This window comes from Cricetulus griseus, chromosome 2 (genome assembly GCF_003668045.3).
Source record: "Cricetulus griseus strain 17A/GY chromosome 2, alternate assembly CriGri-PICRH-1.0, whole genome shotgun sequence".
In the NCBI taxonomy this organism is placed as follows: Eukaryota; Metazoa; Chordata; class Mammalia; order Rodentia; family Cricetidae; genus Cricetulus; species Cricetulus griseus.
Genome location: NC_048595.1, coordinates 370,515,382 through 370,530,474, shown reverse-complemented (window position 1 = coordinate 370,530,474; position 15,093 = coordinate 370,515,382). Strand labels below are relative to the sequence as shown.

Below are 15,093 nucleotides of genomic sequence, written 5' to 3'. Positions count from 1 at the left end.
TTTTTTTTTAAAAAAATCTTTTTCAATGACGATACATGCAGCTTGAATATTAGCCCAGTTCAAAAATGTTATGTATATGTCTCCACCCCTCTCCATCTCTTGCATGTGTCCCTTTCTGTATGTACCCCTGAATACTGATACACACTCCTCCATCTTAGATGTCATTTCTTTGCCAAGCCTTCCTTAGGTCTTGTTGTGTCATGGATGAGCAGGCAGACAGGCATTTACTGTGACCATGCACACACTCCCATGACTTTCATGCCTCTAGGACTCTTCTACCTCCAAAGCTGCATAGCTACCTCTAAGTACAGCACTGTGCAACGTGTTTTCACCCCAAGAAGAGGAAGAATTTACTAGATAAATACTCACAAACTCTTTAAATATGTAACTGGGAAACCTTGGTTTTGAAACATTTAACTCATATATTCAACATTTAGCGATTTATTGATCATGTTATGTGCTTTGTATTTTTACTTTACTAGTCATTGTCTCATTTAAGGGGGTAAGTCCTGATTTAGGTGAAGGTTTGAAACAAACAAAGAAGTCAGTAAGGTTGGAATTAAGCCCTGGTGTTGGCATGGAATTTCAACTAAAGGGAGCTCATGCTTTTATTGTTCTTGACACAAAAGGCCTTAGGCCATCACAGGAGAAATTTAAAAGGAGAAAGCCAAATGACTTGACAACCTCAAAAACAAGGTAAACATTGCATGGCATAGAAGTAAGGCAAACTCTGAGGCAGTTAGCGGACTTCTGGATCCAAGAGTTTCATTGATGGCTAGAATTTTAGTATAATGCAAAAACACAAAACAAACAACAACAACAACAAAACGACAAGGTGAAATATTAGCAAGTCAGCATCTGCAGAGAAGGAAATGAACTTTATGCCATGACTAAGGAGCACCTGTCAGAGGCACAAAGTTGTTCTGTGTCAACAAGTTGCTCATGACAGCAGACTGAGGGAAAACAAAAATTTACAGTTTCAGAATATCTCAGTAAAACCCACTGGTTGTCCACAATCACAGTTCTTTCATAAAATAAGATGGAAGTGGAAATGATAGGCTTGTAAAAACTGTGTATTAGAAAACCATAGGAAATATTAAACTTAGTGGTAGAACTTGACACCTGGTCTCTTAAGGTCTGAACAAGACACCCTTAACTCTTACATTGTGAGCAAGTCAAAGATGCCTATCACGACTGTCCCCACTTGAATATGTCCTGGCTCAAGTTAATGCAGAAAGAAAGATAAAGACATGTGTACATGGATTAGGACAATGTAACCTGAACTGATGTGATTTTCATATGAGAAGACTCTGTTTGGAAAACTGAAGAGAATCTAGGTGCATACTGTGTGAACTAGTGGTAGCATTCAAATTTTCTTGGTTCAAGATTTAAAAAAAAACAACCTCATTATTCTGCATCAGTCCAATCCAGCGTGAAAAGCCTATCTGAAGTATTCACATTTATGAATCAGCTTTCTATGGCACCTGGAAGATAGAAACCCAATGATGCGTTCAGCATCTTTCTGAAGAGGGCTAAATAATGGCAAGATGAAACATAAGTAGACCAGCTAGGCTGACCATAATATACCATGTTCATAGATGGAGAGTTCAGCCTTGTGAAGATGCCATTTTATTCTTCCTCCCCATGCAAATCCGCATGTCACAGCTTACTCATTGCAAAATGCTGATAGGGCTTTTAAAATCAACTGGAAGAGCTCACATTAGAATAATATGGTCAGAACAGAAGCCTGGGCTAACTGAGGGATTTGTCCAAGTCCAGTGGTCCTGCTATATCAAGCTTGTGATGTACTTGTAGCTAAGACATTCTGAGAAATGTGTAGAGACAAATGGACAAATGGGAAAGAATAGAAGGCACTGAATCAAACTTATAGACTTTTGGACACTGGCCATGCCCTACACATAACTATAAGGGGCACCTTAGTTGTCTCTGAAATACAGAAATACAGATGCACCTTTCTCCTGGTTCTGGTGGATGGTGTTAGCCAGGTAGCAGACCTAACATACTTTTGCGAAAGCCTTCTGATTACAATTTCTTGGGATGAAAAGATGAAAAGATAGCAGTGAGCTGGATATATATATATATATATATATATATATATATATATATATATATGTATAAAATGGTGTTGGGACATTTGGTTTCACATGTGAAACAAATGGAATGCTATGAGAAAGACAGGCCTCAGAGGGACAGGTATGCAGTATGAGAGAGCAAAATATTTAATGTTTTAGAACACTCTGTGGGAGAGCCTCCTTAAGATTTTGGAGCAGAGAATGTGGTGCAATAAATAAATAATGTTTATTTTTCATAAATGCTGGATAGTTAGCCATGCACATTTCCACTTAAGAGGTGTGGCTTCCCTTCTTCCCTTCCCTGCCCTGATGGAGCTGTGGGTTCAGTGAGTGTGTGTGTGTGTGTGTGTGTGTGTGCATGTAGTGGCTAAAGCAGAACATTGAATTCTTCCTCTCTTGCTCTCTTCCTTATTTAATATAGGATTGCTCACTGAACTGGAAATTGCTGGTTCAGCTAGGCGGGCTGGCCGAGAAGCTTTCAGAATCTGCCTGTCTCCATCCCCAGTGCCAGGAATTCAAACTGAGGCCCTCATGCTTGCACAGCAAGAGCTTTTACCCACTGAGCTGTTTCTCTTGCCCAGGAAGAGTTTCTTAAACATGGCAGATTATTATAACCCAAAAGGAAAAGGCCAACAACGTCCATGCTTTTCACCTTTGTAAAGACCACTAAGCAGGATTTGAAAGCTAAGGTAAGCCATATGTATACCATGTGATATGTGGCTTTCAGTATATTGATAAGTTCCAAATACAGTTAAACAGCAGAAGAAGAATCCCTAGGAAGGGAGATAATGTAGCTGACACACCCAACAAAAGATTATTGCTAGACCCAGTAGTTGTCACCGAGGAATAAAAATAGATAAGGGGAAAGGCTGGGGCTTGAAAGTGGGGATCATTGGGTTGTAGCCTCAGTTAGTAAGAGTGATTGCCTACCATGCAAAAGTCAGCACTGTATAGAATCACATGTGATGATGCATGCCTGAAATCCTGCACACAGAAGTTCAATGTGTAACCAGCAGGCTGCTCCTGTCTGGCTTCATTCACTTTGGCTGCCTGGACCCCATCTAGTGATGGAACACTTTTTATAATATTTATTTTTCATAAGTGATGGGCAGTTGGCCATACACCTTTACTCTTGAGAGGTGTGGCTTCCTTTCTTTCCTGACATGCCCTGTCCCACCATGTTATAACTGGCAGTCATGCTTTGTAGATTTGTTGTTCAGAGTGCCCTGTGAGTGGGAGGGGATTGAGGCAAGGAGAAAGACTTATGGGCTGGACCCTCCTGATACTGGGCATTGGGATTTCTCTGTTCCATGATTCCTTGCAGCAGCACTCTGAGTAGCCACTCTGCCAATCTTCTTTAGCAGTAAAGGATTGAACTCTAGAGATGTGTTCATGCTGAGGTTCAAGCCTACAACTATTCAGTCTTCACTTCCTGTCTTGTATGCAGAATCACCATCCTTTTGGGAAGCATGAGTAAGGCCTCAGGAACATTGGGGATGATTGCTTGAATGAAGTGGACAATAAACAGGGCTACTGTGTGGACATAGAACTGAACTGGCTGGCAATTTTCTGGGAGTGGCTGTCATTTCTCCCCACTGTGTTCATGTAGGATCACTGCAGAAGCAGCCTTCTATGTGAGCATGGTATATGGAACATGCCAGTCACCTGCTATGAAGGCTCTGGGGCCACCTTGTCCCATGCTATCACCTGCTGACTGTTAAATCTGGACCCATACACAGTGGCCTGTTCTGTTTGGGGGTAGAGGCTGTTTTCTGGAATTCTGTAATGAAATTAGAAGATCATAAAACACTGTATTGTCTCTCATGCTCCTCCAGTGTTTGGTGCTCATTGTTAGGGAAAAAGAGAAAATTAAAAAAATCTTCCTGTATGTGTGAAAGTATGTGCACAAGATGCAGTTTTTCTGAGGACACGTCTTCAAATGCAAGCCTGGGAGCTATTTTTAGGTACCCCTTTTCCCAACAGTGCTGTTTAAAGATTCAGTTCAGGCTGCTAATAGGTATATTTATAACCATTCTGTCGACGGCCCCAGCATGAATGCTACTGCAGATGATGCTATTCTTGGAGGCAGTTGCCATGGTTACCATTAACCCTTTTGCTTGGGAAGAGTCTATCCATAGGATGTTTTATTTCCCCCAGAATGCTCTGTGGTGTGTGAAGGCATACATGTACTCAGAAACAGAAATAAAAAATGGAGTGCATTTTGTGCCTAAGTAATGTGTGCACTCTATAAATGGGCACTGCGATTGACTGATACTAACATATGGTCTTCATTCTTGCCCTTTAAGCAGATACTAAAGATAGCTTTGTAGCTACTGCCCATCACTGACAAGCTGAAATTATCTTTTGAGTTTGAACATAGACAAACATTCCTAAAGATATGCTGTTCTTACTTCTCTACCATGATCTCTCAAATGTAACTACTAAATTATTAAAAACAGAATATTTATGTATTTCCTCCGAATATTCATTCATTCACTTGGTAGTATGCCCTGGCAAGATCTTAAACTAGCACCCCTGAGGGCATGCACAGTCCCGATTTATTTCAAAGGATTCATGGGTCCTACGAAGAAACAAAGAGCTCCCAACAGCATTCACAGTTCTGCATGCCTTTGACACACTCTGGTAGGAGGCACTCACAGTGTTTGAACCATGGCTGAGTCTCCTACCCATGACAGCTTATATATGGAACAGGAGCTCACAGTGAAGGACGAAGTCACTATTATAGATAATGGCAATGTTGGGCAGAGATATAGACAATTGGCCATTTGGCACTGACCCTCAACCACCGATGATAGCTGGTACAGACAAGTGAAGAAAAGTAGGAACTAGAAAAGCCTATGACTTGGGGGAGGTGGTGTCTCTCAGGCCTAGCAGGCTGTGGCCCTGGAAGCCTGGGGAAGATGGCTTGGGCATAAGTGGAGGAGTCATTGTCTCTCAAAAGGGCTTGGAAAGAATGCCTTGCTATGACTTCTGTTCTGTGGAGATGGCTGGGTGAACAGGCAAAAGGGCCGTGAAACGCGAGGTGTTTCTGCGTGGAATCTGAGCAGGGTGGACTTTTTCTTTCTTAATTGGTAGTGAGGAGGATGGGTCTTTGAACTCCCTTGTCTTCCAGCCAGTGATTGATGCACACAAGAGAGACCCTTTCACATGCTTGTTAAATCCCACGCTGCAGCAGGCATGCAGTGGAGACAAAGTGGCATGCACACTCATGCACATGCACTAATGGATACACAGCCCTCATCCACAGTGGAAAACAGATGAGTTTGATCTTCAGAACCTCTCACTTAATTGGCAGAAAGGGATCTCTGGGATGAATAGTGTTGAATGTAAAACCCAGTTTGAGACCATAGGAGGAGTGGTTGGAGGATTACTGCTTTGGGCTTCTGCAGCATTGGGACTGAATACTAACCCAGCCCTCTCTCATCGGGCACCCAGCTGCTACCCTGTCTTTGTCACTCAGTCCACAGTGGGATGCCTCCAGAGGGTGTGTTTCCCTCTGGTTTCTACAGCCTGCCCCGTTAGGCTGTGAGTTGCTATAAGGATGGGGACTGCGCTTTATCATTTGTCACTTCTAGAATGGCCTTTGCTGATGTGAGGAATGAAGCCAAATGGAAATGAAAACAGGAAACTATTAATGGCTTTTTGGTGTAGATTTTATTTATTATTTTTTATTAGTTCAAAGACATCATGTTTTTTTTGTTTCTCTCCATTTTTTTTATTTAGATTAGAAACAATATTGTTTTACATGTCAATCCCAGTTCCCTCTCTTCCCCTCCTCCCCTGTCCCCCACTAACACCCTACCTATCCCATACCATTTCTGCTCCCCAGGGAGAGGCCCAGGGAGAGTGAGGCCTTCCATGGGGGGGGGTCTTCAGAGTCTGTCATATCCTTTGGGATAGGGCCTAGGCTCTCCCTGATGTGTCTAGGCTGAGGGAATATCCCTCTATGTGAAATGGGCTCCCAAAATCCATTCCTATGCTATGGATAAGTACTGATCTACTACAAGAGGCCCCATAGATTTCCCAGGCCTCCTCACTGACACCTACATTCGTGAGGTCTGGGTCAGTTCCATGCTGGTTTCCCAGTGATCAGTCTGGGGACCAAGAGCACCCCCTTATTCAGGTCAGCTGTTTCTGTGGGTTTGGTGTAGATTTTAAAAGAAAAATCAGTTAAGAAGTATTTAACACATCTCAAGAGGATTAAAACACTGATAGGTTGTGTGTCTATCCCTTGCCTAAGGAATGCTTTATTTGAGAAGTTCTGAAACTCCTGTGCCTTGTCATAGCCTCTTCTCCTCCCCAGGGGTGGGTTGCAGTCTTTACCTGGGTGCCCACATAGGTCTTACTGCCTCTAAGAACAGCACTCATTCAGAGATTTCTATGTCTACTTAGAGACTTCAGCTTTTTATAAACCAAATTGTGTGAACTGGAGTGGAAGGTGAGACTTGGCTTCCCAGGCAACAGCAGGCAGATGCTTTGAGAGAGGGTATGAAGGATAATTCTTAGGACTTACTTGGCAGTATTAGGACTGGGGAGAGAACTCAGCTCAGCTTGGGGCCTGTGACCAGAGGGTGCAGGTGCTGCTGTGACTTCTGCATTGAGGGCTCCTTATTTTTCACATAGTATAGAGGTTTATGAAATGCTCACACATGCAGTATCTCTTTTTGCTTGTGTTTGAGAAAGAATCATGGTGAATACAATTCTTATTAATGAATGAAGGTACTGATCCTTAAGAGTATCATGACATCAGGGTGCTCAGGGTCATTCTTGAGAACATCTAGACAGCCATGAGTCCCTGAGAAACATAGGTGATCTTAGTCACTGTTCTGTTGCTTCAGAAAGACACCATAACCGAGGCCACTCATAGAAAAAAGCTTCCAGTTTTGGAGGATTGCCCATTATCATCATGGTGGGGAGCAGACAGGCTCGGTGCTGGAGAGGTTGCTTTATATCCTGATGTGCAGGCTGGAGTGGGGGCAGACACAGGACCTGGTATGTGCTTTTGGAACCTCCAACCCCACCCCCGTGACAACTCCCCCAACAAGGACACATCTCCTAATTCTTCTGAACAGTTCATAACTGGGAATTGTGCATTCAAATATTTTGGTCTGTGGGGGTCATTCTCATTCTCACTTACATGGCAGGGTGATAACACCATGTTAATAGTAGTAACCTTAATTAGGCATGGTGGAACACACCTATTATCCCTATCCTGGGGAAGCTGAGGCAGGGGTACCATGAATCTGAGACCACCTTAGGCTATACTGCAAGTTTGTGGCCAGCCTGAGCTATATGGCAGGGCCCTGTCAACAAGCAGCAGCAACAACAACTAGAATTAATAATAGGTATAACCTGTGAATCTGGGATGCCTTTCCATTTATTTACAGCTTTTTAATTTTCTTAGCAAAGTTTTGCAATATTCAATGTGAATTTTTTGACGTTATTGGCTACATCTAATACAAGAGTTTTTTTATTTGTTCATATTTTGTTTTAAATGGAATTGTTTTCTTAATTTTCTTTTCAGATTGTTCCTTGTCAGCACATACATAAATGATTCTATTGTTGCCTTGTATACCACCAATTTATTTATGGATGAGATCTCATAGCTTTCTTATGTATTGATTTGGCCTCTCTATGTTTGGGATCTTGTCCTTTGTCAATTGCAGACAGCTTTTCTTCTTTCTTTCCAATTTAGGTTTTGCTGTGACTCTGAGTAGGGCATGGAGTGGCAGTAAGGAAGCAGACATGCCATGGTGCTTGTTCTTAGCAGAAAAGCTTCAGTCTAGAACATGATGTTAGCTGTGGGCTCTTAGATAACCTTTATCATGTGAGGAAGTTCCTTTGTTTTTCTACATTGATGAGTATTTTTCTTTATCTGTGAAAAATGCTGTTGAGCTTTTTAATTGCTTTTCTGTATCCATTAAGATTATCATATTGTCCTCCCTTTATTGCATTAGTATGATTATATCACATTGAATTTTAAAAGTGAAATCATTTTATAATTCAGAAATATATCCTTTCTGGTCATAGTGTACTATTCTTTTCCTAGCATTTAGTTGAGAAATTCTGCATCTGAATTCATGGGGGGTATTTGCATGTGACTTTCATTCCTTGTAATGTGTTTGCTCTCAGAAAGAGTTACAGGTTTTCCTTCATCCCTTTATATTTTGAGGGAGAATTTGAGGGGATTGGTCATAATTATTCATTTAATGGTTAGTTGCAGTCACAAATGAAATCCTTTGGTCCCTGCCTTCTCAAAGCTGAGAGCTTTTAATGACCAGTTCTTTTTCTGTTCTCTCTTGCCTGCCTGTAAGTTTTAGTACATTGCTGGGTCCTACGCCAGGGTTCCTTCTTGTTCTAATCACTCTCCTCTCACCTCATGGTTGGCTTTCTCCATTTATTACAGCCCCTTGCCTTCACCACTAAGGTCTTTGCATGTCTTTTCTAGCTATCAGTGTCCCTTTAGTTCCCTTTGTCTTGCTTAATAGACCAGTGTCCTGGGGTCACTCCCCCCTCCCTTTCTCTTGGCACCTTCAGCTTGAAGATCTTGGGAGTCCCTTGGACTGCTTCTGTCCTCATGCCAGCTTCTGCACTGGGGGATCTTGGTGAAGTGATGTTGCAGAAGCAGCAGTGAGGCCTAATCTCATTTCTCAATGAGTCATAGCACAAACAGGGAGATGATGTAAGCTCTTGAGATTTAAGTTTGGATTATAACAAAATAATATGAGAAAAAATTGTATCACCAAAAAGTAACTCTAGCAAATAAGATCTTTGGGTTTCAAGATTAGAAATGAAGTCTTGGCTTCAGTGCCTTTTTGATAACCTTGTTTACATCTTTTGAAAATTAGGCCTCCTTAAAGAGATACTCCAAAGATTGTGGTTTGGAGGTACAAGGGTCAGTAGCTTGTTGGTGTGGGGTGTTGGATAGCATGTTGTTATGTGTGCCATGCTGCCCTGGACCTGGCTACTTAGAAGTGACAGTCCCTGTCAGTCACTTCTTGTGTTATGGCAGGGAAGTGGTCACAGTGGATCTCCACCATAGATTGTATGGTGATAACAGTGTTGTGTCTTGAGAGGACCTACTGGGCTCAAAGGGGCCAGATATACTCCTGAGTGAGAATAGTGGTCTCAGGCAGGCTGGTGAGCTCATGCTGTGCAAATTATGCCATGGGCTGTGTGTATAGGCCAGCAGCCTGTTCTGAAAGGGTGGGAAGCAGCAGAGAAACTTTGGGGCACATAATGAAAACATATAAACTGCATGGCAGTAAGATGTTGCTTAACATGTGTGAAGAGACTATCATAAATGGAGGAACCAGTAGCGTACCTGCATCAGGGAGGCTCCACCGTGATGTTGTTTCCTGAGTTTACATAGGAAGGAAAGGTCAGGTCTGCTCACTAGGGGAGAAGAGTCAACAGAGATGGTCAAGAGAAAAGATGTGTGGTGTCCACCGTGGGCTCCAAGTAAGGCCTGAACATACATTAGCTTTCCCCTTGGCTTCTCCAGGAGTGGTGAGTGTTCCATTTCCTTCCTTTGTCCAGTGGTGGATGGAAACAAAGTCCCCGTGAGATGAGTCTCTGGGGTGCTGGAATGGGATGGATGGTGATTGTGTTGCAATCTGAAGGGACTCAATTCAGTGCCTAGAAGTGTTCAGGATGGGGCTTCTGCTAGGCAATGCAGCAGGCCTGTGTGTCAGCAATCTTCAAAAGTTTGTGTCCCATAACCCTTGGTCCCACTTCTAATATCCTCTGAGGAAAAGCCTCAGTGTGCTCAATGATTGGTACCCAGAGGAACATGGCAGTGTTATTTATAACAAAGACAAAATGCAGAACAGTCTCAATGTGAAATAATAGGGGGTTGGTTAATTGAATTATTGAACACATTTGCAATGGAATAATAGTCATCAAGAAAGTTTAAAAGGGACACTATAAAATATTTTTATAGTCTAATTTCAACTTATTAAAAATCTATTTTTAGAAAAGGGATTGTGAGGCAGCACACAGAATTAATGGCAGTTACCTCAGTGAAGGAGTAAAAGCTTATCTTAATTTTCTAAAAATTTTATGATGACTATCTATTATACTTAGCCATTAAAAAAAAACTTCAAAATAATCATATACTTCCAGAGGTCTCAAGCATATACGAAGTGCTCGCCTGTCTCTCAGCTCACTGACAGTAGGTTATGGGTCTGGTATTCTATGTTCCAAGTCTTCCTAGTTTCACAAACTGAGTGTTCCCTCCACACCCACAGCATGACTCTCAGAAGGAGGAGCCATCTCAGGCCCTCAACTCTTCCCTCACACCTCTGCCTTGCCATCCCTAGTGGCCTCTGCACTGCGGGGCCTTCCTGGTCACTCTCTTCTAGTCTTGCCATATCTCTAATCTGGGGGTGTTTGCAGGTTCTCTGTGATTCCCATGTATGCAGCCATTTTAGAGGCGGCTGCTTGATTGGGGTTCAGTGCTTCTTCACGATGAGATCCAGGGACTATATTTTGGACAGGATTTCACAGCAGTTGCGCCACATTCCCATCATATTTATCAGGTGAGGCAAAACTTTTGCTTGTCCCAGTTCTGATGCAGTCACTGTGGACATGTGAGGAAGGTTCCAATGGCAAGACTCTGAGGCCACTCTGAAGTACCTGTGCACTAGGACATGATGCGGGGACCTCACAGCTTACCAGACTTTCATTCACTCATGACTTCAGAGCTCAGTCTCATTTTACAGCAGCTGACAATTAATCATTTATTTATTCTGATACATAAATTGTCTCAGATCTGACCAGCAGGGGGGCCCTACAGGCTGCCTGCTCCTCCCCTGTATGTTTGTATGTAAGTATGTATGTATGTATGTATGTATGTAAGTATGTATGTATGTATGTATGTATGTATGTATGTGTATATTTATGTATGCACACATGCACAAGCACACATGCATGTTGAAGCCAGATGACAACTTCAGGTACCGTCCACTTCTTTTTTTTTTTTTTTTTTTTTTTGACACAGGGTTTCTCACTGGCCTGCAACTCACCAATTATGCTAAGCTATTTGACCAACAAGCCCCAGGAACCTGCCTGTCTCTAGCTTGCCAGATCTGGGATTACAAATATGCACCACCACTCCTGGATTTCACATAGGTCCTGGAGATTGAACCCAGGTCTTGGTACAAGAAACACTTTTGTGACCAAATCACTTCACTAAGTCCATTGCTTTCCAGTTGTGATGCATGCCTTGTGTTTTTGGGTCCTCCTTCACTTTTTAGCATAAGCTGTTGAAAACCACAGTAGCGTGCTCTCACTGGCTTCAAGTATTTAATCACTAGCTCAACATCCCAAGTGTGATCAGCCTCCTTTACTACTCCCTCTCCTCAGGTCCCATGCCCCAACATGGCTCACCCCATGGAGCAGTGGTTGCCCTTTAGCACCTCCTTAGTTCTGATATCTTACACCAATTTGGCCCTCCCAAGAATGCAACCTTCATCTCTACTGGCTCTCCTTATGCTGGGCTTGTGTAGATCACCCCTCATATGGATGCCTATATGATGACTTCTTTCTCCTCACCCTGCTTGGGTTCTGACATCCCTCATCTGGTGTGATGGATGATATTGTCACAATCCAGAATCACCAAAGAGACAAACCACTGGACATGTCCATGAGGGAATTTCAGGGTTAGGTAAGTTGAGGTGGGAAGACCCACATTGAATGTGGGCAGTCCTGCTCCTTTGGTTGGGGTCCTGGATTATATAAAAAGGAGAAGGCAAGCTGATCACAAGTGTTCATCTCCCAATGCTTGTGATTTCTGACTGTGGGTGCAATGTGAGCAGCTACCCTTATGACTTCCTCACCAGGATAGACTGTACCCTGGATCTGTGAGCTTGAATAAGCCATTTCTTCCTTAAGTTGCCTTTGCCAGTTATTAACCTGTATTCCCCAGGGATGTCTCATGTTTCATCCTGTCTGCCACTTACATTTCTTGTTGTTGTGATCCAACTCCTTACAAGGAACAATTTAAAGGAGGGAGGGTTTGTTTTGGCTCACATCATGAGGTGCTATGATCTGCTGTGTTGAGAAATAGTGGCAGCTGGCTCCATGCAGCAGCAGCAGGAAGCTGCTTACTCACTTCTTGGCAGATCAGGAAGCAGAGAAGGGAGTTCCTGTGCTCAGCTGGGCTCTCTCCCCTCCTACCCCCACCAGCCTGGAACTTTTGCTCAACTGATGGGGCCACTCACATTCAGAGTGATTCGTCTCTCCTAATAGTACTCCCTAGAAACGCTCTCTCAAACATACCCAAAGATGTGCCCTGAGGAAGTTGTTGTTTCTTCATCCATTCATGTTGATAATGAAAATGAACATGCTGTAACTTCAAGACTGACCTGCACAAGGGGAGGCTGGCAAAGTTGCTAAAGAAACGCATGTTATTGGGTGTTAACATGTGATTTAGAGATGACTTGAGACCAAGAAGGGCCTTTGCCTTCTGCTAACAAAATCTCCGTGAAAATCAACCTATTTGGCAGAGCAACAAAAGAATTTAGGAGAGGAGCCTCCTTAATGGGAGTTTAAAGGACTGAGAAGTTGGCTCCTCAAGGAAGGAACCAGCTTCCCTGTCCCTTGTGCCTTGACTCATTATCAGAAGGGCTTAGCAGAGCCAGGGCAGGTGGACAGAACATTTGCAGCCGAGCAGGCCTGGCTCCAGAGCTAAGCTTGCTATTTACTAAGTCAAATGGACCCCTTGGACAATTCAAATGCAATTTGAGCCTCAGTTTTCTCTTGTGTAACGTGTCAGGCCTGTTAATCCCTGCCTCTGCCTCACAAGATTGCTCTGTAGGTCTGTGGGGGAGGAACATAGTGAGTATTCACTTAGTACCACTTCCTTCGTACCCTGTCAAAGAGGTGAATGTGCCTCCACCAGACTTGCAGGGCAAAATGGAGAACAATTTCTGTCCTGGCCTTTGTCCCTACCAGAGATCTTTAGCCTACACCACAGCCTCTGCCCTATAGCCAGCCACCCCCATGGTATCTGTGGGTACCAGCATCTTTGTGGTTAGCTTGATTGTCCAGGACTCCAGTTTTTATATATATCAATAATGGCAATATGTTATGCATCAATAGCAGCAACAGCTTTTCCAGGTCCAGGACTCCAGTTTTGCTTTTACCCATGAAGACTCTGGTAGATTTCCCCCTTCTTCAAAGTTAAAGAAGTCACATATTTGCTGTGATCCCAAACAGTCTGGATTGAAAGGTACTGTGGTGACCATGTGAAGTAAACAGTTAGGGAAGGGCCTAAGAAAGGAAGACCAGTGTTTCCTGTCAAGGTGTTGATAACAACAAAGTAAGTAACTTTTGTGTAAGTCTTTGTCTGTGTTGTTTTTGTTTTTGGCTGAAAAGCTAATTTAGCTTTTCTTTGTGAATCATTTTGGTGAATCAAATAGATGCTATCTTTGTTTGTTGGCTAATAACTTGCCTTTAAAAGTTGTAATATCACTTCCACTTTCATAATAGAGGTGAATTTAGGCCTTGGAATTTGGCTTTAGCTTAAAACTATCTTGGTTCATGCATTCTTAGGACCTTATTTTTGGCAAGAACCTGGCACATCAGTCAATGCAGGCTTGTGAACTGGGGCTGTATTTATTATCATAGTCACAGGCTCACACTGCATCATCTACGTAGGAACAGCACTTGTAGTTATGGCAGCTGCTTCTTCTGACAGGAATACCTTTAAAACCAAAAGCATCTTGTACATGATGAGTGGGATGTGAGATAAAGCTGGGATACAGCTTAGTTGGTAGAATGAGTGCCTAGCATGCAGAAAGCCTTGGGTTTGACCCTCAATATGGCAAAAACTAGACGTCATGGTTTATGCCTGTGATCTCAGTAGTCAGGAAGTGGAGGCAGGAGGATCAGGATTTCAAGGTCTTCCTTAGTTACATAGTCAGTTTGAGGCCAGCCTCGTCTTCTTCATGAGAAGCTGCCTCAAAAATAGATAAGCAATAGAACTGTAAATGACTTCTGGGGAGAGAGAGAGAGAGAGAGAGAGAGAGAGAGAGAGAGAGAGAGAGAGAGAGAGAGAGAGAGAGAGCCAGTCTTCAATGATATACCTACCGCCTTTAAATAAATTAATCAAGGAGGCTCAAGAGTGTTTATGGAATACCCATGCATCTCAGATGAAAGCCATGCTTCCTCGGACTGGGCTGTGCAATCAATGTGACCTTTTCTTTTGAGGTGCTCACTGCCTGACTAGGAGAACTAGTGAGATTCTGTGTGACATGGGGCATGACACTACAAGACAGGATCTAGAATCACCTGGGATAGGAGCCGCTCAATATGTCTGTGAGATATTATATTGATTACATTAATTGAGATAGAACACCACTATGGGTGGTACTATTCCCTAGTTGGGATCCTAGATGGTATAAGTGGGGAAAGAGCTGAGCAGCAGCAACATTTATCACTCTCTGCTTCCGGTCTATGGATGTTTTTATTGCAGTATTTATTGTAGCAATAGGAAAAAAATGCTAAGACACCATCACTTTAACTCTTAGCCCAGTAGGGACAGTAGCTCTGTCTCTTTGGTTACAGATAAAGCTAGGGTGAGTCTGAATGCTAACTTCATGGTGGTATAGCTGTGGCTGCTGAATTGGCATCCAGCTCCATCTGGGAAATACCCTGTGAATGTTGGGCCTGGCCACCAAAAGAGCCAGGGTCACCGCTGCACACGTGAATTACATCCCCACTGGTACACTTGTAAGTGACTAGGATTTCCCTCCATGTCCTTGCCATTGATGGCTAGCCGGTGGAGAACCTCAGTAAAGCTGGCCAGACTGAGTGGCTGCTTTTGCCGAGTCTGCTCTGGCAGAATACACCATCTTAATTAAATGTTTCTTTTCCATATAAAATTCCACAGTGCCTTAATTCAAATTAGGAAGTCACTGTTTTGACAGATGATGTCATTTAATTTTAGGATTATTGTGCTTCTGGTACTTAACTG

At 43.0% G+C, this 15,093-nt stretch overlaps 1 protein-coding gene across 4 annotated transcripts in view; it reads left to right on the top strand.

Annotated features, from left to right (window-relative positions):
- Trappc9 (trafficking protein particle complex 9) overlaps positions 1–15,093 on the top strand; it is a 473,194-nt gene that overhangs the window by 209,985 nt on the left and 248,116 nt on the right. The window contains exon 18 of one of the 4 annotated variants that reach the window (XM_027403776.2): positions 2,515–2,728. The exons of the other annotated variants lie outside the window; for them this stretch is intronic. Within the exon in view, the coding sequence (XP_027259577.1) occupies positions 2,515–2,688 (174 nt within the window). The 3' untranslated portion in view covers positions 2,689–2,728. Of the gene's footprint in view, positions 1–2,514; positions 2,729–15,093 lie in introns of those variants that run through there. 4 annotated transcript variants of the gene reach the window in all.